Below are 23,496 nucleotides of genomic sequence, written 5' to 3'. Positions count from 1 at the left end.
GAACCTTCCTCACTGGGGCGAACGTTCAACTCGAGGCCAAAAGTGAGGCGGTGCTAAGGGTGTCAGTAGGAAATATAAAGTCAGTTAAGGAGAAGAGAAAAAATAAGATCCTAAATTTAGTCGCCTTTTATGATCATGCACTAGGGGCAGCAGGTACAATTCTTTCGCCCTACATGTAGTGCAGTCATTACAGTGTAACATACGACTCTGGCTTTTAATATCTATAATAAAACTAAAATTGCAAAAATAACGATATTGCAATACATTTACATATGTATATAATCTTACATTTGTATTGCTCAGTTTTCACTTCAAAACTTAAACTTGACTGTTTGTTTGTTTGTTTGTTTGTTTGATTAATTAACGTCCTATTAACAGCTATGGTCAAAACTTAACTGTTCATTCGACATTCTTACATAGCCGTAATTTAAAAAAAATTGTTAAGACATGATCAGAATATTAATGTATGTTTATTAACTACGTGTCGTTTTTAAAGTTAATCGGAAAGAAAAGTATGTACACCGAATGCCTATTGAATAATTCAGTTCCATTTCATCACTCTACAAAAGCGTCCTTCCAAAAGGAAATGTATCTATAACAAAAATATCAAATTGAGTTTGACAGTCAGTAACATCTCTATTTGTCTCTACTGCTGTAGACATGTTTGAACCATGAAACTGGTAAAGCCGTCTAGGAGAAGCGGGTAGATTTTAAACTCTATGTCTGAAAAGTCGCATTAAATTGTGACCTGTACTTCAAACGAGATTATACATGACGTCTAATAAACAGTTATCACCTTTTTGCCTGATCACATATGTATTTCAGGGATACGGATACACTCGAATAATATTGGAGAAGTCCACCATGGCTACCCCTCTCTCGCCGGCATACATAATATTCCCCTTGCCTGAATAGTCTCCGAGATTTACCGTTTTAATTGGTTTCCCGGCAGATGTCAGTACTGTGAGCTTTCTTTCCATATCGCCTATATAGACATACAGCAGGCCTGCTCTATAGGTCAGACCATGAATTGTTCCGGACGCAGTGTATAACCATAATGGTTGTCCTTCCCGTGTGAAATAGGCGACAAAGTTGTTTCCCGCCATGTCTGTCAATCGTATGGCAATACGGTCATGGTTCGGTATAGTGAAGGATTCGAAATCTGGGAATAGATTTGTACCATGCAACTTCTCGTAGTCGACATCAGTCAAACTTAAGACCTTTAAAAGCTGTCCGTCATGTTTAATTAGATGAATGCGGGTGTTCATGGCTAGTGTTGACTTGTCTTGGTCTGAACCGAGTGACAACATGTCGGCCGGAGCGGCAATGGTAGAGACAGCCAGACACGTGTCATCCATTTCCCTTATGACGTAATACGGAAATTCAACACGTGACGTCCTCGTGATTTTTAGACCAGTCGTGGTACTGACACGCGTGAGGGATTTTTCAGTCGGCTGCGTCACAATGACGTCATCCGTTCCTCGTAATGCAGCCAATCCATGTGGACTATGGATCCTAACCCAATCAATCATCTCTCCCTCGAGATTGTACCTCTTGACCTTTAACCTTTGACGGTCAACAACAAGAACGGTATTGGATATCAGAGCTACATCACTAAAAGAGCATATTTCATTTTTCCACGAATTTCCCGATTTAGCGTGGATTTCACAAATAGGAGCTACATTGGAATTTTCAATTTCATCGGTTTTAACTCCAAAACAGATACGATTCCCTCCGTCGCCTAATTTCAGTTCCTCCGTTGAAACACCTTTCGAAGACACTATATCTAGGGAATGATCACAATCAACCAATGTTCGACACATGGTGACGAACTCGTCGTCAGCTAGGAGATGTAATGTATTAGACTTCTCCGCAAGTAGAAGATCTGGCATAGTCGCTTCGTACTTTCCAGAACTGTTTCTTAACATGTCTAGTTCTTTCAGAAGATCCTCTTCAGTATACTCTCCAAAGCATTTTGACAGTTGATTGTAACGAGCAATATCAGATTCCATTTCCTTCTTTAATGTTAGTGCATGTTGAGAGCAGGTATGTTTTGACCGACTAGAGAGATCTTGTCGAAGTGTCTGAAGTGAGTCTTTCATTTTCATTGCTGCTTTTTCGAACAAGACCCCTATTCCATCGATACTTTGCGATACCTGTTTGGTTGACATGTGAAATAACTCCTCTTCTTGTTTCCGCTGTTCGATGACGTCATCAACACGTGGTTGGAGTTTATTAAGCTTCTTGACGAGATCCTCCATACATTTGATTATTGAAGAAGTTGTCGGCCTTTCAAGCCTAGAGAAATCAGGAAAACAAAAGCCCTCAGTCAAATATGTATTACTTTTTAAATACAGTATAATTGTTTTAGCTATTATTCACATCACAAGAGGGCCCAGGTAACCATATTAATTGTAATAAATTATAATCGTAATAGTATTTCTGTAACGTTACTAGTCAATACCATGTTCTTTAACTATTATTAATAATATTTTTTCGTGGTAATACATCAAACATCATCCCTATCACAGGAGACTTTTGATCCTAGTGATATAGCTACGTTGTTTAAAAAATACTTTTCTTCTTATACAATATAGAAATACCTTTCCTCCTTGGTCGCTTTGGAGCAGTTATAGTTTTCCATGACACCAATCTGGCATATACCTCGAGATTAAGCTAAATGTGGTGGGTAAAGCTAAAAAAATAAAAATTAACGGTGAACAGAAATTTAAAATTAGTTGAATTGTTTAACCCCGAGAAAACCAATAGTAACCAGTATCCTGTGGCATAGTCTATACTCTGGCAATAAGAAGTTCCATACAAATATCACATGGGCCCGGCATGTTCACATGGTCCTAGTTTATTATTTTTCAGTCCAGTAGGAAGGGAGCAAATTTTAATTAGTACATGCACAATCTTATGTGTATTCTAGAATTCACGAAACCGTGAAAATGGAGCAGCCCCAAATCCGAAAAAATTATGCATATAATAACATTAAATTGGTATCCGCTTTATACACTCTCCTTGATAGTTTCTGCTCCACTGGGCACGAACGAGACATTGGAGTCGATGTGTAAATATTTCATACCAAATTTAGATTCTCAAGATACAATCAGGAAAGGACACACAACTTTCAAAGTAGGATACACGTGTAATAGTGCCTGTCTGGTTTGATGATAACTAGTGTGAGTCTAATAGGATTTTTATATTATTTGTTTTATTAGTGTTCTCGGACTGTAAAAAGGCCAGGACAAGCATATACTGTGTTACGTCTTATAATGATAGAACCCGGAAGTCAAATGGCTTCTGTATACACATTACACAATTACACATAATAAGCGCTAAGTACATACAGTGAAAGTATTAGAGTTGGTTTAGTTATTTCGTTTTCTAACAGGCGCTGATTATATTACTTCTGACAATATATAATACACTTACAAACAATATACTTACATTTGTGTTGCATGGGAGGCGTGCCGCTACATATGTGCTTGACACATAAACCGTACCGTAACTGGAGATAACTTGAAACTGATACGAGGTACAAAGGCCGAATTGTAGTGATATGTTCAGGGATCCCTAAACCAGGAAGATTTATATTTTTTGAGTAAAGGTACCTGTGTGATTCACGTGTCATATTGTCAAACCGACACCCAAACACGGAAAAGGAAAATATGTTAGCAAATTATATTTTTGTTAAGGTTCATGTAATGGCTTTAAACAGTGATATTTTGCAAGCCTAAAACGCATTACTGTGCTGCAATTGAACAGAACTAATTTCATTAATTGTTGGTATATACCCTGGCTAACTGTCAGTCTTACTGTTGATATGTAATTTGTGGAGCTGCGTGTAAAATACAGTAAAATATGAGAAAAATATATTGTTCTGGAGAAGACATAGAACTGGTGTGAATTGCATTGATGGAACCAAATAATCATGCCATCGTGTTCAGTTGTGAATATGCCAGGTACTCCAACAGTTTGTTTGGCAAAATCGGACCAGCAAATAGCGCAGGAGCCTAGTGTAGTAAATGCAAATGGCTGCTATAAATGGCGGATCGAAAATATCGCATATAAGAAGCCATCTCAATGGCCATGGCCGAGACACACCAAAATCTATATAAGTGATAGTTTCTGCTCCTGCTAAGCACTCAGCATACTGGGAGTAGGACGACTGGTTCGCCCGTTGCCAGTATTTGCTTGGTGTTTTCAGCAGCATGATTCAATTAATTAGCACTATAAAACGGGCAACAGTTTCACAATACAAGAAGACACAATAAGAATATATTGCTGCCGAAGACACCAAGCAACACACCCAACCTGGTCACATTATACTGACAACAGGCGAACCACTCCCTTCATTTATATGGGCCGACCATCGCTTTGCCATTTATACGTCCTTGTTTGGATAGCTGTAGGCAATCGACCTGCAGTGTGCCGTAGAACAACGAGATATACAATATTTAGAGCATGAATGATAATACAATTCCCATTCTCCACCAATTGTTTCTGAGGTATAATCCAATTGCTAAACACAACATATCATATACACTGTGCAATTGATCCAAATTACTGTGTAATTTGAATTTCCTGTCAAAATCAATATTATACTTGTAGATGTCTATTACAAAGTGTATAATGGTATAAACTTTGGCATATATACAGTCAACCCTGTCATAGCAACCATCTTAAGTTTGTATAAAGATAAGAAGATCATTTTTTAATTCCCTAAGGTCGCATATGGCACATCTCAACTCAATTGTTTAAAATACCACTAGGCTACCAGTACTTTAATTTTTCGATGGTTTTTTTTTCTGAATTTAATTCGGTGGTTTCAATAGACAGGTTTGACTGTATACTTCAACTTAAACAGTATGAATGAATGCAAACAAATAGCTATATTTCAACAAACAATAATTTATTTAACAGATTATTATGATTTGTACAAAAAGTGGGTATGTATCATGATGATAATAATAATAATTTATATGTACATAGTACACACTTTTTGTAAGTTAAACCTTATCACAATATGTACATTTACAAATATCATCACATAGTTCAACGTATTTCTACAATATATACATGTAGCTCGACTGGAAGACCAATCCTTGTATATATCGTATATTTTATGTTCATTAATTTTTAATACATAATTCCAACATATATCCATTAGTCTTCACTCACAATCACATTTATCAGTAAAATTTCAAGTTGCATCAGTGGATTATGGGAGAAAACATGGAAGCAACCCTCCTTGTTCATATTATAAATAGAGAGGCTATTTTATAATTCACCATGTTTTAAAGAGATAGTGATCAGTATAAGTTGTACGTAAACGTTATCTCGACATTTTAAATACTTGTAACAATTTTATTCAACTAGTCAATTTTCATGTAATCATTTTGATAATGATATTATCCTTTCATACAATACCAATACTAATTCAATCTGCTGGCTTATAAATACATTATATAGGTACATGTTAACTTTTAAGATGTAAGGTTTGAAATGGCACTTTATTAAATCTTATTATGAACATTTAACAAACTGTATCACATTTGGTAACTTTCATGCACACAATTATTGACTTTTATAACACACCCAACCACACACCTTATATACATATACTTACTTTAGTATGGTTTGCCTATATTAGTTTAATGTCCTAATAATCACAGACAGGGTCATAAAGGACATGCCAGGTTTAGATCGATCATGGTGGAGGAAAGCCTAAGTACCAGAGGAAAATCACCAGCTAGCGGCCTAGCAACTCCCTCACATGGGATACAAACTCAAGACCCAGAAGTGCAGAGTTTGTGTTAATGTCGAGACACCTAAACCACTAACCCCACATATACTCAAGACCCAGAAGTGGAGAGTTTGTGTTAATGTCGAGACACCTAAACCACTAACCCCACATATACTCAAGACCCAGAAGTGGAGAGTTTGTGTTAATGTCGAGACACCTAAACCACTCACCCCACATATACTAACACACCTATAATAGAACTTACTGATGTGTTTGTCATATTTTTTTTCACTGGCTTGTTCGTTGAAAGTAAGTCACAGTGTTGTTACATGTAGGTTTGAAATTTTAAGCTTTACAGATAGTTATTCATAATAGCACTCCACAATTCCTAATCATTTAAACAGATGCTGTGATTGTATAGGACTAGAATTACTGTATAAGTAAAGTTTCCTGTATCACCATGGATCCGGATTTCTCTCTTAGATCAACTTTCTGTTTATATCACAATAGACATCCAATCACAGACCTGGAAACAAAACACAGACAACTGTAAATACTGTATCATCAGTGAATAAAGTCTACAAACAAAGGAAAAATCATCTATCCTTAGTTGCACCTAATTTTTCAAAAAAAAAATTGTTACATTCAGTTGCTATACATGCAACATTGTTGAGTAAAGAGCCAATGTCTTATTTCCAACAAAACCAAATTAAACATAAATGTTTTCATAACATACAAGACTCATATGATATACAATGTAGCAATTATTACCAGCATTATTTGAAACATAAAACTTATATCACTATTGTAACAAGAAATATAATTCCTATTCTGTATTTGCCTATTACAGAGTTATCTGCCCTTGTGGGTTAGAACGATTGTTAGTTTTGCTACATCATGTTTTTATGAGTGTAACATCAGACTTTTTAAAGAAAATGTTGTACTGTTTACTCACAAAGTTATGATGTCAGAATTAATATCTACGCGCAAGGGAGATAACTCTGTATTATGAAACAACCTTCAGAAACTTAAATCTCTTCTCCAATTTGATCAACTCAATTTCAAATTCTAATTGAATTAAGATTTTATTTTGAGTGATATTTAAAATCATAAATTTTCAATTAATTCCTAGAGAAATAAAGTACCTTGCAAGACATAAGGAGATTTTGAGTGCCAAGATCTTGTACAACAGCAAACACAGCCTGACCCTCACACACAGCTGAATGTCCCGTCATACCCTCTTCCAACAAATGTTTCACATGTACCAACGTTAAACAGTCTTCCTGTCAAAACAACAAATAATTCTAACTGTAACAAATAAGGAACAAGAGTAGCATATTCAATAAATCAAAATTACCATCGTACATATTCAACCCAATAAGGGCTTAATTTCTTTCTGTAACAATTTCGTGAAAGGTTAGTCCATATTCATTTTTTTCAATTTTGAGCGCTTTGGGCACTTATTGGGTTGAATACGGTATAGGCTTAGATATACAATTTTGTATATAAACTCTTGTAAGTAGAAATAACTCAAACAGCAATCTGATTAAAATACAGATCCTTATTATCACTGTGTTGGATAAGAGGATCTGGCAACACCCCATTAAGGGTCATGTCCAGGTGACCTTTGGAAATGGCCAATCAAATTGCTGCTGCCAGAATCTTGAATGTGACTTTATGGGGACGAAATTGATTGAAAAAGCTGTCGAAATATTTTCGTGTACGAAGTCATCTCGCCTACACAGCATAACAAACCTAATTGTATATACTGGGACAAAATGACATTATCAATTGATGTAACAATGTGTAGAAAATACACTGGATCTGAAGTACACATGGTACAAGGGTCATCCGAACAGGACCCCTGCTGGGATGTTGTCAGATCCTCTATGGAATGGAGTGGTTGTAAGGATCTGTATTTTTATCAGATTGCTCAAACATTTATATAAGTTCAATTTACACTACCGTATTTTCCGGACAATAAACCGCACCTGTGTATAAGCCGCAGAGGCCTTTTTTACGATTTTTTCAGGTTTTGTACACGTATAAGACGCACCGTAATATAAGCCGCACCCAAAAGTTAGGCCCATGCACCCACGTAACCATCTGTGTTTCATGTTTCTGATACGATCGATCTCTATTGAAGTACGGTAATGCTTGTCGATGTTTATAATCACGAAAACTGTATGTAAACTTAAACTGTAAATATATAACAAATAAAAACTCACTATGGTGTAAATATCTTTAGCAAAATGGACTTGGTCATGTTTCTGTTCGTTGTTTATTCTGCCATTACGTAAGCCTACTTGTGTGTAAACAAACATGGCGGCCGTACGAATCCACGCTTACTTTCACTCATTATTTCAGCATGCCAGTTAAAATACTTTCTTCAGTATGGATATGATTTTATTTTATCTCTATTTTGATATATTTCGCGAATTTATTATATTGATGTGTAAAGGATTACTATATTATCAAGGCTTGCATCATTAACCTGACTTCGTTTAGAGTATTCTCGGTCAATTTGCCATCCCATGATGCAGTTTAACGAAGCCTTATTTTTGTAAACTTCCGCAAATTATTTCATGGTGTTTGCTACAGAGATCGATTAAATGATTTTAATATGACTGTGCGGTGTTTTACACTCGGTAAAATGTTCTTAATTACATGTGATTTACGTGTATAAACTTGATTGCTGATTATTTCATTAAATTCACGGCGACAGGATTCTGGGAAATTCCCCTGTTGACCGACATTTGGACATATGTGAACACGTGTGCAAGTTTGATTTCATGCTTACTCTCGCTCATATTTCAGTACGCCGATAAAATACTTTCTTCGGTAACGTTATGCATAGGAATGGATTATATATCTTTTTTTTATATATATATATTTTATGAATTAAATATATCTTTGTGAAAATAGTTACTGTATCAATCGACTTCGTTTAGAGTGTTCTTCCACTGTTTGTAAACTAGGTATCCCATGATGCAATTCACCGAAGCCTTATTTTTGTAAACTTCCGGATTATGACCTCGTGGTGTTTGCCGCTACAGATATCGATAATATGGTGTTTTATAGACTATTTGATGCTCATAACATTGCTATAATGTTCTATATAACATGTAAAACACGCGAATAAACTTGATTGCTGATTATTTCATTGAAATCACAGCGACAGGATTCCGAGAAATACACATGTTGACCGAGTGTAACATGTGTGCAAGTTAGCAATAGCAGTCATTCAGAAGATCGTTTTCTTGCTGTCCGCGGACATTTCTTGCACACACATAATATTTAAACAAGAGGCCCAGAGGGCCTGTATCGCTCACCTGGTTTGTGATGCCAAGTAATGTTTTGAATACAGGTTCATTATTTCTTTTCTGTAGGAATTTTAATATTTACCTCTAATTCCCCTATTGGGCCCCGCCCCTCCTGCCCCCCGGGGGTCAGAGCCAAAATTTATACAAGTTCTGTTCTCCTCCCCCAAATGATGTTTGTGGTCGAATTTGGTTACAATCCATGCAGAACTCTAGGACATGTAGCGATTTAAAGGATTTACCTCTATTTTCCCCTATTGAGCCCCGCCCCTCCTGCCCCCGGGGGGGTCAGAGCCAAAATTTATACAAGTTCTGTTCCTCTTCCCCAAATGATGTTTGTGGTCAAATTTGGTTACAATCCATGCAGAACTCTAGGACAAGTAGCGATTTAAAGGATTTACCTCTATTTTCCCCTATTGAGCCCAGCCCCTCCTGCCCCCGGGGGGTCAGAGCAAAAATCTATACAAGTTCTGTTCCCCTTCCCCCAAGGATGTTTGTGGTCAAATTTGGTTACAATCCATGCAGAACTCTAGGACAAGTAGCGATTTAAAGGATTTACCTCTATTTTCCCCTATTGAGCCCCGCCCCTCCTGCCCCGGGGGGGTCAGAGCCAAAATTTATACAAGTTCTGTTCTCCTCCCCCAAATGATGTTTGTGGTCGAATTTGGTTACAATCCATGCTTAACTCTAGGACAAGTAGGGATTCATAGGATTTACCTCTATTTCCCTTATTGAGCCCCGCCCCTCCTGCCCCCGGGGGGTCAGAGCCAAAATTTATACAAGTTCTGTTCCCCTTCCCCCAAGGATGTTTGTGGCCAAATTTGGTTACAATCCATGCAGAACTCTAGGACAAGTAGCGATTTATAGGATTTACCTTATTTCCCCTATTGGGCCCCGCCCCTCCTGCCCCCGGGGGATCAGAGTCAAAATTTATACAAGTTCTGTTCCCCTTCCCCCAAGGATGTTTGTGGCCAAAATTGGTTACAATCCATGCAGAACTCTATGACTAGTAGCGATTTAAAGGAAATGTTGACGGACGGACGGACGGACGGACGGACGGACGGACGACGGACGACGGACGCCGCGCCATGACATAAGCTCACCGGCCCTTCGGGCCAGGTGAGCTAATAATATATTTAATTTGATTGATATTTGATGATTTTTGACGTTTTAATTATTATTTTCTTGGTAACAATCCTGCAGCAAATCGATAGCGAAATCAGTCCGCCATTTTGTTGTGACTGTAAACAACCACGCTTCAGTCGGCCGATTTTCCGTGAATTAAACAATTGATCATGTATCTGGTACGTTATTATTTATATCTTTATTATATTTTTATCACATATTATATAGTTTAAACATTTTTACAGTGATTTTTTTCGATGTATAACTTTACTAAACCGCCATTGTGTTGTGACTGGAAACAACCACGCTTCAGTCGGCCGATTTGCCGTGAATTAAACAATTTTACGAATCAACATGAATCTGATACGTAATTATTTTCATCTTAAATATATTTTCATTGCATATTTTATCTTTTAAACACTTTTTACAGTGATTTGGCCGATGTATAACTTAACAAAACTGGCGAGTAAAACTAACGATTTCCACACGTGAATCACGACGTACTCATGCAAAAACATAGTCAGATTTTGGTTTTCGTCCACGGATAAGCCGCACTATGTATAAGCCGCACTGCCGATTTTCAGGTAAAAAAGTAGCGGCTTATACTCCGGAAAATACGGTAGTTTTCAGCATCATTGTAATACATTTGTAGAGATCTACTTTGAGGGAGATAATCCAAAGTCCTGATTCTTTGTTTTGCTTTACTTGCCTCAGTATTGACTCTCATTCCACACCGACAGAATATCACAGATTTGTTGATCAATAAAGGGCTTCTGTAAAAAAAGAAATAAAATTATGTTTGCGATGCACCCATGTTTATTATGTAAATATTGTAGGAAAATTAATTAAAATTAGCTTAAGTGTTTTGATGTATCAACTGAAGGTGCTTGTTTAAACAAATTAGTGTGCATTACTTTACATATCTTTTTGTGTTTGATATTATATGTATATGATAATTAACATCTGTGATTTTTTACTAGGTTCCAGCTAGGTTTTAAAGTAATATATGTAGGTCTTGTATGAGAACTAGTATGAACTTGTGGGCTCTTAGATGATGACCCAACGATGAAATGTAGAATCACTGATAACTCCGTAACCTTTTAACTCTTTCTGTGTGTTCATTCTTTTCTGATTCCCTGCCGGATGTAGTTATTTATAGTCTCACCCCTGGAAGTTTTTGAGAAAATGCCTGACAAAATGTCCAGTTATTTATTTAATTTAAACATGCTAAGGTTAGAGCTATCATTTGAAATAATGTTATGAAGTATTTAAAACCTGCATCAAGATTTAATTTTGATATTGTATTAAATCTGGAGCGAAGGTGCAACTAACCACCATTTTGTTTATAACTTCTGTTTAATTTATCTTGTTCCTCTGCCATTAAAACAACATACTGAACATGGTCAAAATAAATATTTATTTACCATTCAAAATGTTTATTTGGAACTCAACATACTATTCATTTATCACAGTAATTAAGATTTTAATACAAAAGGAAATGTATTAGAAGAAAGAAAGTAAACATTGTGACAACGAGGAAGACGGAGTGTAAAATTGTCACGCACATTGTACAGTAGACAACAGGGAAGACAGAGGATAAAATCCTGTCAACTTTTATATTTACAGTGTAAATTCCCAAAACTGAACCTTCTCAAAACCGATCACCTCTAGAAATTGAACATGGATGTCATGTATGGAATGAATTCCTCTTTATTAATAGTAAATAAAACTTCCCAAAACCGAACCCTCCCAATTCCGAATACCAGACCGATTTTGAGATCGGAATAGTCAAAAGTAACTAAAATACACTTCTAATACCGGCCTTACCTGAACGACACCGATAGTTTGCATTGAGGTCTGATCAACCGACCATGAAATACACATGTACCTGTATCCATAGTTGTCGCATGCCATGTCTTGGGGCATGTATACAGGTGTGAAGGCTATAGGTATATGTACATGGTAATTATACCAGAGATGGTGGTGTAATTATTTAATCATGTCTATTGTTTAGATATTTAACGAAGGTCCACCACATGCACTGGCGGTTTGTTTACAGTAGGAAAACAAGTAGAGCTAGTAATAAACAGAAAATTTCGACAGTCTCACATGAGTTATTTAATATTTACTAGAGCTGTTATCATATATCGGCATCGCGATATATCACGATTGTAGAGAAGAGACGACGATATCGTTAAAAAAATTATATCTACGATATCGTCGTCAGCCGTAACCCATCATGTGTTAGTTGGAAAGGAAAGAAAAACATTGCACTGTCGGACACGGACAGAATCTGATTGACTTGTAAACAAACATCTAATTAAAAGTATCACAAATAAACGTTTGTTTTGATTAGGGTTGTTACGAGTACCCGGTTACGGGTCGGGTTGGGGATGTAACCGGGTCAAAAAATGTGTACCCGGGTACATATACCCGTCAAAATAGGACAATTCGTCTGGATGTACGTTAACAAGTCTAGAACTTATATTAAAAGTATTACAAAATCCAACTCATTTGTATTTGTTTTCACTCACCAAGGATGAAACCTTATCTTTTCAATACATTTTAATTCTCATTACCGTCTTTTGATGCGAGAACAATCTACTTGACGGACATGTGCACTTAAATAGGTCACACTATAGCCATATCAGATAACACAAGAGACCGTCCGAATGTAGTACTTCCTGTTGCGCATGTGCAAAAACATTTCCTCTGGGACTGATATAGCTACAGACACGCTGGATAGACTGACACTTGAAAGTCAAATAGAAATGAAGTAGACACTTAACGACTGAAGCTATCTTTACTGAACTCACATATGATTTCATCGAATCTCCGTCGATCAACCAATCTTTCCAAACAACAAACACAACGTAACCCAATTTGTTACAAAAGCAGTCGATCTGTGTCGAGTACCCGGGTACGGGTCGGGTACTAAAATTCGGTTACCCAGGGACAAAATTTAGTCCCCTTGACAGCCCTAGTTTTGATGAATGTTTCACATTATTTATTTACAAATTACACTCTATATTGTACTTTCATGATTGGTCCCCCAAACATGACTTATATTTCCATAAATTCCTTTTATATTTTACTCGCCAAAAATCGCGATATTATCGTGACGATATCGTCAAATTTTGACGATATCGCGATGCACATTTTCTCTACGATAACAGCTCTAATATTTACTAATGCATTTGTCAGATAACGTAAACTATCTGTATAAAGAAGCCGAAGCCATGTATTGTTTTGTCATATAATGCTCCGCATTGACTGATCATCGTTTAATTAGACCATATGTAATTTGATTTGTGACGTAACCGGAAGCTATCGGCCGTTTCTAGGTTAGTTCAGACGAGAACATCCCCAAGAACATTCACGCAACTAACTATGTTTATAAGCGGTAACAAAGGCAAGATTGTTTTAATCCATTCCTTTTAATCGCAAGGTACATGCCAGCGGTCGCCAATGTTGCATTTTGCAAAAAAGTATTTCATTGGCGATAAAATTATGACTTTGGCGATTTTTTTGGCGACAGAAAAATAGCCCATTCAAAAATTGAAGCCATGCGTTCATCCATAATATCATAAGTTGTATAGGTAGAAATTGTTCTTATCCAGGTAAATCGTATGATTTTCTCTTTTGTGATAACATTTACATTAACAATTAATATCGGTCAGTTATAACGCACACTAGGCAGTACAATGTAGTGTAGAAAACGACTTCCGATCAATAAAATCCAGCTCGTAATGATCAATATTCAGTTCTCTTCTCCAAACTGAACCCTCTCTAAACCGGCCTATATTCTATGCACCGACCATGATCGGTTTCGGGAAGTTCCACTGTAGTCAACAATGGTAAGGATAGAGTTAAACATATCGCCAGTAGTAATTTTATGTAAACCTTGAATACAAAACTTACTTCTGACAGACTGGGCAAATGACCTCTTCTGTACATAGCTCTTCAATGGCACTACATAAAATGGCTTCCTCCTCCTTCAAACTAGATTCATACCTTTCAAATTCCTCTATTAATTTCTGTTCTGCAAAGAAGGATAGTTCAAGATAATACTCTGAGTATTGAGAGACTTTTTCTGTAATTATTTTTATCAGTGTATTCTGATTTTCTTTTCATAATATTAAATAAGATTTTTAGATTTTAAGCTCCTTTGGAGGAAAGGCTGTTATTAATTGGCTATATTTTCTACATTTTGTATTCTAATATTGAAATAATTAATTAGCTGGATTTCTGTATTTTTCTCTGAAATTTACATGCATTTTAATTCAAACAACTTCATTGTCCATGTAAATTATATGACTTTAATAATGCGTAACTAAATGATAATTTTCAAAATACAGATTTAGACAGAGTTAATAACTCTATAAGCATGCAGAAACAAAATTCAGAAATTTAATACATTTATCAATACCTTCCATTTTAAGTTCTGCCTGTATGTCTTCAAACAATGTCAGCACATTGTCTATATCTGTTGTGAAATTGTCCATATTGAAGTCATCAACCTGAAATTATCAATGAAAAGTCATACATGTATTGTTAATCATAATATCATTAAAATCATCAATAATTCTTTAAATATTTATTTAAAATACAAATTCTTGTATAGATCACAAAATGTTCCATTATCAACTTTTCACTGGGCCAGCATTCATGAAAAATCAGAACTGTTGCTTTGTCTATAAACCCGACCAAGTTCAAAGCCAGATGGCACATGTACATGTCAGTAGATAAATATTTTCAATATATTTTACAAATGTCATTTTTTTATTTCTTAATTAAAAGAAATATATAGTTAAATGTCACGTAAATTATTGAAATTTGAACATATATATAATGTATTTCTTTCGTGTTGTTTATAAGGGTCAATCAGCACACTACAAAATCTACAAAATCTACATTATATGCAGATCAATATGTGACATTATGTGTTCGAGAGAATAACATTATATTTCAAAGAAAAACATTGTAGGCTTTTATCATACATCATAACTGACTATACCTTCAAGGGTTGGTAACTCTAGATCTACTTTGGTTTGGTTTGATAAGTGTAGATGTGCTCTTAACAGCTAGAGACAATTACATGTACATATGTATACAATGATCTCTGTAAAGAACATCCAAGGAACCAAGAAAAAAATAGTCTTAAATTCATAACAAAATGGTATTAAAATATTTATACAGGAAAAATTGTACAGCATTTTACCACTTGGGACCCTGAGAAAGTGGTCTTATTATCGGGTGTCAGGTGGCCATGGTGTTTATACAGAGCTGGTCTGCTGATCACTACTTAGGCAGGTTTGACTGGAAAGTATTCTTGCCTCTGTTGAATGTGACACAGGATGCTTCAATGACTCCTTAAGGCCCTTTAGCTCCTCCTTCATTAAATCGTTGATAAATGTGTCGTCCTCCATCTTGTTGGAATCCATATCTCCCAATTTTCTGAATTTGGCTTGTAGCTTTTCTCTGCTTTGTCTTAATCTGTCCAGACACCTCTACAGTTACCAAAGTATGTACATATGGGTAATATTAATGTAATTAACAAACTTTACAGAAAATTGGAACAAAAATATAAATGCATGAATCTTTCTGGGCACTTTATATGTTTAAATATGAGGAACTAATATTACAACCTTGCTTGATTTATACCTTTGATTCTTTGAAATGTTTGAAGACCACATGCAGTATTGACTGCATAATGGTAATTCATTATTTTGTTATGTTACACTTTGCCTATAGGAATCAGTCAGGTACCATCAAGACAAAAGTTACTGTGTATTTTCAATTACCTGTACCTTAATTATAATGAATTAAATGGTTAAAAATTAGTTCTATTTTTTGAAGAAACTATTACTGTATTTGACCCAATAAGCGCCCCTCCCCATTTTTTATGCCTTCATTTCAATTGCCCAGCCATAGATATAAAGACTTAATGCTGTATAGATTTGCAATAATTTTGTCTTACTAGCACTTTTTTAATTTTTCAAACGCCCTGGGCACTTATTGGGTCGAATACAGTATTATAGATATTAAAACATTAACAAAAGAACTACATGAATATTTTTAATGCACAACTTCTTTCAAGTTTCTTTGAAAAATTATTTAATTTAAATTATCTTACTTTATCACATTAATTACTTATTTTATATATATCTAAATGTATATGGTTACCTGTCTATACTTCTCTTTCCATGGAGGTGTCTTAGCTTTGTACATTTCCCGGTGGTTCCTAGCAACTTTCTGTGCAGGACTTGACATTTTCACATACAGCTTAAATTAGAAGAATAAACAAAACTTATCAAAATACTGACTAAATGTATATATGTTATATATACATGCAATATATATATGCACAATTCTCGCATGTGTATATATCACTCAAAAACTAATAGAAACAAAACACCATAGAACATATATATGTTTCTACAATCTACTCTAGATCTACAGCCTTAATGATATAAACACCAACATACATTTGATTTGATTAGTTTAACGTCCTATTAACAGCAAGGGTCATTTAAGGACGTGCCAGGTTTGTTGGTGGAGGAAAGCCGGAGTACCCAGAGAAAAAACCACCGCCCAGCGGTCAGTACCTGGCAACTGCCCCACATGGGATTCGAACTCGCGACCTAGAGGTGGAGGGCATGTGGTAATATGTCCATACATCTTAACCACTTGGCCACCGCGGCCAAACCAACATACATAAATGTACATGTAGATACAGGGTGTATAACATGAAGTGTACATCAGATACATATGTACAAGTTATGCAGGTTTTATAGTTAATTATATTTATAATAAATTGTATTTTATAGTGATGTATTGAATATGTAGCTCATTACATGGAGTTACATGTATGTGATATTGTTTTCAATGCATTGAACCCTTTTCCCCCTATTGAAGATGATCTTTCATTTCTTGAAACAATTTGTAAATTACATTTTTAGATCAAATAGGAAAATTAAAATCATGGAGAGTGAACTCAGTCACTAATGTATGTAAATCATCCATATATATGTAGAGTTTCTCGCACATTCATTCCAAGATCAAGATACACAATGTATCAAACGGCGCGCTTGTCTGAATTGAAGTCACATATTTTTGCATAAGGTGAAACTCAATGTTCAATGCTATGAACAGGTGTTATTTTGTAACATCTTCAACGCCAGAAATTCATATTAGCAACTCCAGCATGATTATGCCGGTATATCAGTCTGGGTATAACGTTATATATAAACTTTTTCTTTTGGTAATGAAATGCACACAAGTGAATCGAATGCAGAAAGAAACACATTAATTAAATATCCCTTGCATTTTGTTACACTCTCAAATAGGCTTTGACTAAAATTAAATGACATTAATAATCTAGGTTGTGTAGCTATAAAATCAAGAATCAAATCTCTTAATGTCAATAACATTCATTCGAGTTATCCCCCTTAGACCAATCCGAGAGGTTTTGCTACCCTCTTAGATGTGACAACGTTTAACAAAAGAGTTTATATTTATTCTGTATGCCATTGCGTTCATACAATGGAATGCATAACCATATCAGTTTTTGCTGAAAAGACATCAGACTCAAGCATGTGGTATAGTTCCGTAGAGCCAGACATTATCACGGTAAGCTTAGACCTATCACGACGGCAGAAAGTAATGTTTTGTGCTCACTTGCTAATTAAGGCCTACAGGCTACATTATAAGCTTAAGCCTGTAATCTGATCGACGGAACAAATAACACATTCATGGATTTGAAGAAATGTTCTGACATTAACTCAAAACAAAAATATTCATCACCTTTCTCAGTTGAAGTGTAGCGTGTTTTCGCGCTTTCTTCTGACAGCATTCAGCAAAAACAATCTGGAGTTAGTCCCCTTTGATCACGCAAATATCGATGACGTATTGCACAACTTCAGCCTTCAGAGATCAAGACGTCGGTACACGATGTTTGCCATCGTGAAATATGCAGGCAATGGGTGCCAAAAATGTCATATAGGTAGGTATTGTGCTATATAATGTTATCACACATGTATTCCGTGTAATTAAAAACCACTGACAAGTGTATCTAGCCCTATTTAAGTATATTTGCCATGTATGATAAGTAAATGGGGGGGGGGGACGAATACTTTCCAGGGATGCCTTTTCTACTTGGCAAGGTATCACCGCACATATAGTGCATATGACTATCAACGAACCGCATTAAATAGCTATATCTTTGGTGTATGAGCGAAATGACTACATACACGAAACTGATCCTGACAGCTCTTCAAACTAATTCGTCCCCTTTAGAAATAATGTGATTAACATGATACAATGCTACTCCAACAATGTTAGAGGTATAGCACGACGAGACACTTTTGGAACATTACGTCGTGTCTAACCTCTAACTTCCGATAGGCCATTTACCCGATGCTGAGGGTAACATTTTCAAAGTTTGGATTGTGACAATATAAAAAGTTTAAATCATATATAAATCGTCATCAATGTCAAATACCTACCTCTTTTTCATAAATCAACAAGTATTTTGACAAAATCAGCAGTAAAATCCATCTAAAACAAATATTTACATCTCCTAACGTAAACTTTCATGACCCAGACAAAACTTCATGATGAAAGCGATCCGGCCGGTAAATAGAAAAAAACGAATTGCAAAGTCCCCAAAACGCGCTTGATCTGCCTTTACTTTCACTTGCATGCTGCTCGCTTGAATTCACGTTCCGTTTTTTGTAGTAACCAGCCGCCATATTTAAAACTAGGTCAAAATGTTACGGAAGGGATTCATCATATCTAATCTGCTAAAATACTATTTTATGAGGCCCCAAGTTGTGGTTTTCCTAGATAAATGGGATAATTAATACATAAACTGTAAGTACACGTCAATGTTATCACTGTTAGAGCAAGAAATAATGATATTATTGCACTTTTCATTCCGCCTTCATCTGACGTCGGAAGCTGCATCAAAGAAATAGGCCTTCGGAAATGAGAGTCGACAGTCAGCAAAGTAACGTCCGATAAAAAAAAACGGCTGACCAGTCGACTCTCATGTTATGGGAGTAGATACAATGCATAACTTAAGCAGGTCGGGGACACTCCCGTATATGCAGGATATAGTCCTGTATTTGTGTAATAATCCTATATTTGAGAGATATTTTTTGTTACGCAAATGCAGGATTCTGTGAAGTGAAAATTGATTAAGTTGTTTTAAAAAATTGTATCAGTGTTAGCCATTAGGGAAATTTAGTGCAAATGTCATTGTTGATTTACTTTTACCTGTGTTCTATTTTTAGCCCCATAGTAAGCTATTGAGATGATTTTGTTTATGACTTGTACAAACATTTAGATAATGAAATTAGTTTCCATTTGAGTAATAATGTGGAAAGTTGTATTAGTGATGATGCCATGTTAAAATTATGACGCCCTTTTTTATCACAATGTTTAAAACAACTTTATCAGTTTTCATTTCACAACCCTAAACAGACATATTATTTTTTTGGCCTAATACATATTTTCACTTAAAATGATTTTTAATTATTTCAGAACTTACGGGTGTCTTCCAATTAACTCAAGTAGCTGCTTACAAAAATCTTGTATTGCCGAAGAAAAAAGGTAAGTTCCAATTATCTCAAGTAGTTCAAGTTCTTGTAGAGTTGCAGAAGAAAAAAAAATATTTTTGTAAGTTTTAATGAAATTCTTAAAGTTCCATTATGTATCAATATTTCTATTATACAAATTATCAAAGTTTGCTTACAGGTGTAATTAATTTCCAAAAGATCTTTATTGACAATATAGTAATGTATTGAAAATTGCAATAATTGATTAGCTGCTATTATAGATATAGCTTTGTAAGTAAATAAGATGGTGGAATACCTATAATATCAACGCTTTCATGTAGGGGTGGATGCCATTGATAGAAACAATATCAATATTTTTTGCTTAATTCCTTTGATCTGATAATAGTTTTAAAAAAAAAATTGGAATATCAATATTTTTTGCTTAATTTAAAGATGCTCCACCTCCACCGCTGACAAATGGTATTTTTTCTCTATCAAAAACAGGAGCAGACAAATAAGTATTTATCTTCAGTTAAATAAGTTACTTACTTTACACCTTATATACCCATCATTCAAAAAATTGAGCTTCTTATTTTACAGTACTTCAAGATGAAATAATAAGAATAATTAATTGCATCACGAAAAGCATACATGGTACTAGTACTATGTCCTGTATGAAATGAAGTACTGATTGTGCATACACCAAAAGCAAAATAAATTATTTTATATATAATTTTGTGCTAATTAGACACATATAATATACACTATTAAACATCAGTTGTTGTTCAAATGATGGGTATCAGTTATGCTCTGTCAGCATGCAGTGGAGCATCTTTAATGCCATAATCTGAAATTTTTATTGTAATTTACTTGAACCATTATAGTCTGCCTCCCAAAGATAACAAACAAAGACAAGATTTAACAAATGTCAAATCAAAATTGTCAGGTTTTATTAAATAAAAAAATAATTGCTCATAAATTCAACACGGCGTTTAAAACTTTATAATGTTGAATATAATTGAAACATATACATTTATTAATTAAATGGTCAGTTGAAGTATTACATTTCATTTTAGTATTACCCAGATAGCTATTCAATATAAATCAATATATTGATTGATATAGTTAAAAAAGAAAAAATGACAACCTTATGCATGTATGTACCTTCATGCTTTTATAAGAATTATATAGACAACCTTTCCAGTCTAGATCAGGTCCTTTTGTTATTCGATTATTGATGAAACCTGTTTTGTTACAAAAAGCTAACAAATAGATTAATTTATATATGTACACATATTACTGTCTAAATAATGATCATAATACATTGTATATCATTCACATTGAAATTAAAATGAAATTGTTATTATAATGATATCTCAAAAATCTTTCTTTTCATTTTCTAGTTATTGACTTACCAGAAAATCCTAAAGCACGCCGCTTGGCTATGTTGGACAAGACTCCACAGTTCGTCGGCCAAGTTGGTGCTTTTAAAATTAAACGATTGCCTAAGGATTTGGGATTGATACGAGGACCAGAACTAGTTCATAACAAGCTACAGTATGGACATATAGGAATACAGGTAATTGTAATTGTACAAGCTACAGTATGGACATATAGGAATACAGGTAATTGTACTTATCAAGTAACAGTATATGGACATACCATATTTGCTGTAATACGGGGGTTTCGAGATCCTAAAACGACGTGGGTAAAGCACTATTTACCGTCGATTAGTCCCACCTTCCAGTGATTATGACGTCGTCATTTGACGTGATTTTTGTGACGTCATAATCACTGGAAGGGGGGACTAATCGACGATAAATAGTACTTTACCCACGTCATTTTGGGATCTCGAAACCCCCTGTATTAGCGCCCCTCCCCCTAAGGCTAAATGGCACATACTCATATATATTTACTGGAACAGATTAACGTACCATTGATACAGAAATATTTAAAATATGGATGGTTTTTTTCGTCCACAACTTACATTGTACATCTGGTTCCCTAATAAGAGCCCCCTTTGTGACAATTACTTAAGTGCTCTGGGTGCTAATTATGGAGAATACGGTATAGGAATACACTGAACAGGTAATTGTACATATAGGAATACAGGTAATTGTACATAACAAGTTACATTATGGACATATAGGAATACAGGTAATTGTACATATCAAGTTACATTATGGACATATAGGAATGCAGGTAATTGTACATAACAAGTTACATTATGGACATATAGGAATACAGGTAATTGTACATAACAAGTTACATTATGGACATATAGGAATACAGGTAATTGTACATAACAAGTTACATTATGGACATATAGGAATACAGGTAATTGTACATAACAAGTTACATTATGGACATATAGGAATACAGGTAATTGTACATAACAAGTTACATTATGGACATATAACAAGTTACATTATGGACATATAGGAATACAGGTAATTGTACATAACAAGTTACATTATGGACATATAGGAATACAGGTAATTGTACATATCAAGTTACATTATGGACATATAGGAATACAGGTAATTGTACATATCAAGTTACAGTATGGACATATAGGAATGCAGGTAATTGTACATATCAAGTTACAGTATGGACATATAGGAATACAGGTAATTTCTGTGAGATTAAGAAACACTAAGACCTACACATCGTTAAAACACAGTTTGTGATGTCATCGATTGTCTTTCTAATACAATATCTGACAGAAACCACAGTCTTTTGAGGTGATCGGGTGGTGCAGTGGTTAAGCCACTCGCCTTTTACCTAGCCAGCCAGGGTTTGATCCCCGGCACGGACATGGAAAGATTAGGGGTCACCTGCCCAATCACGTAGGTTTCCTCCGTGCACTCGGGTTTCCTCCCACTCTAAGACCCCTCACATGCTTTCATCCGGGCCATCGAAAGTGATTTGTATAAGTTGTTTTGCAATCAATGTAAAATAAATAAAATTTATATGTAAACCACAGTTTTTGGCTTATATTCATTACTGAAAAGTCCAATATATTACGCTTTGTACATCAGTATACATGCAATTACATGTACCTAGTTTATTACTTGCAATCTGTTTGAATAATTGATGCGGTTGTTGAAATTAAATATTCTATATGAACTCTGTTTATATCTTGCAGACTTTGAATGGTGGCTACTTTAACTTCAAACATTTGAATAACATGCGTGTCACTTTAAACCGTGCTATTGACGATCAAAAAATGTTTGCAACATGGCGAATAGAACATCCATGGCGACCAGTAACCCAAAAACCTGCAAATACGCGTATGGGAGGAGGAAAGGGTGGAATCAAAGACTTTGCATATCCTGTAAAATCAAAGAGAATAGTGTTAGAGGTTGGTGGTGATGTAGAACTGCCGGAAATCCGACGTATACTCAAACACATATCGGGACAAATGCCGATGAGATCACGTGTTGTGACTAAAGAGATGCTAGAGGAAGAGGAAGCCTACGAGGAGAAGCTAGAGAGACTCAATGTCAATCCCTTCAGCTTTAAAAAATGTGCGTGGGATAATTATCTAGGTATCAAAAAGGAGATGAGTCCGTACGATATACTCTGGAACGGAAAGTACAGATAACATTTACATGTTTATTGATGAAAAGATTGACAGAAATGTGTATTTTTTTATGAACCAGGTATTTAAGAATGAATTGTTTCTTAAGAAGATCTGTTTGTGTGCAAGAGGATGTCATTAAAGTAATGAACTATA

The 23,496-nt window shown here is 35.2% G+C and overlaps 3 protein-coding genes across 5 annotated transcripts; 1 reads left to right on the top strand and 2 right to left on the bottom strand.

Moving 5' to 3' along the window:
* Positions 1-451: 451 nt before the first annotated feature.
* Positions 452-3,598, bottom strand: LOC138331797 (uncharacterized). The gene is made up of 3 exons (XM_069279577.1): positions 3,454-3,598; positions 2,604-2,695; positions 452-2,298 (listed from the first exon to the last, which is right to left on the bottom strand). The coding sequence occupies exons 2-3, from the start codon at positions 2,642-2,644 to the stop codon at positions 822-824; spliced, it is 1,518 nt and encodes a 505-aa protein (XP_069135678.1). The 5' UTR covers positions 2,645-2,695; positions 3,454-3,598; the 3' UTR covers positions 452-821.
* A 1,328-nt stretch (positions 3,599-4,926) lies between these two features.
* On the bottom strand, positions 4,927-18,828 carry LOC138331796 (RPA-interacting protein B-like). 3 transcript variants are annotated; one of them, XR_011209724.1, is made up of 9 exons: positions 18,004-18,102; positions 16,384-16,482; positions 15,534-15,707; positions 14,627-14,717; positions 14,119-14,239; positions 10,903-10,970; positions 6,898-7,031; positions 5,970-6,278; positions 4,927-5,837 (listed from the first exon to the last, which is right to left on the bottom strand). XR_011209724.1 is itself a non-coding variant. In XM_069279576.1 (8 exons), exons 2-8 carry the CDS (start codon positions 16,468-16,470, stop codon positions 6,249-6,251), a joined length of 705 nt encoding a protein of 234 aa, XP_069135677.1. In that variant the 5' UTR covers positions 16,471-16,482; positions 18,705-18,828; the 3' UTR covers positions 4,927-6,248. The 3 variants fall into 3 exon arrangements, 2 of the variants coding, with proteins under 2 accessions (XP_069135677.1, XP_069135676.1); XM_069279576.1 differs by lacking the exon at positions 18,004-18,102 and adding an exon at positions 18,705-18,828 and having other exon boundaries at positions 4,927-6,278; XM_069279575.1 differs by having other exon boundaries at positions 4,927-6,278.
* Positions 18,075-23,496, top strand: LOC138331795 (large ribosomal subunit protein uL16m-like). Its single transcript, XM_069279574.1, has 4 exons — positions 18,075-18,202; positions 19,744-19,812; positions 21,161-21,336; positions 22,906-23,496. The coding sequence occupies exons 1-4, from the start codon at positions 18,151-18,153 to the stop codon at positions 23,362-23,364; spliced, it is 756 nt and encodes a 251-aa protein (XP_069135675.1). The 5' UTR covers positions 18,075-18,150; the 3' UTR covers positions 23,365-23,496.

Source organism: Argopecten irradians, chromosome 9 (genome assembly GCF_041381155.1).
Source record: "Argopecten irradians isolate NY chromosome 9, Ai_NY, whole genome shotgun sequence".
Classification (NCBI taxonomy): Eukaryota; Metazoa; Mollusca; class Bivalvia; order Pectinida; family Pectinidae; genus Argopecten; species Argopecten irradians.
Note: the sequence above shows the minus strand (reverse complement) of the source record. Positions and strands in the feature narration are given on the sequence as shown.

What these genes read in the sequence shown, in the direction of transcription:
- LOC138331795 (XM_069279574.1), top strand. Translation starts at nt 18,151, where the DNA reads ATGTTTGCCATCGTGAAATATGCAGGCAATGGGTGCCAAAAATGTCAT. An exon ending in GTGCCAAAAATGTCATATAG is followed by an intron (nt 18,203 to 19,743) that starts GTAGGTATTGTG and finishes TAATTATTTCAG; the next exon opens with AACTTACGGGTGTCTTCCAA. An exon ending in TGTATTGCCGAAGAAAAAAG is followed by an intron (nt 19,813 to 21,160) that starts GTAAGTTCCAAT and finishes TTCATTTTCTAG; the next exon opens with TTATTGACTTACCAGAAAAT.
- LOC138331797 (XM_069279577.1), bottom strand. Translation starts at nt 2,644, where the DNA reads ATGGAAAACTATAACTGCTCCAAAGCGACCAAGGAGGAAAG. An exon ending in AAAGCGACCAAGGAGGAAAG is followed by an intron (nt 2,299 to 2,603) that starts GTATTTCTATAT and finishes TGATTTCTCTAG; the next exon opens with GCTTGAAAGGCCGACAACTT.
- LOC138331796 (XM_069279576.1), bottom strand. Translation starts at nt 16,470, where the DNA reads ATGTCAAGTCCTGCACAGAAAGTTGCTAGGAACCACCGGGAAATGTAC. An exon ending in CTGTGTCACATTCAACAGAG is followed by an intron (nt 14,718 to 15,533) that starts GCAAGAATACTT and finishes TGATAATTTCAG; the next exon opens with GTTGATGACTTCAATATGGA. An exon ending in ATTTGCCCAGTCTGTCAGAA is followed by an intron (nt 10,971 to 14,118) that starts GTAAGTTTTGTA and finishes CTTTTTTTACAG; the next exon opens with AAGCCCTTTATTGATCAACA.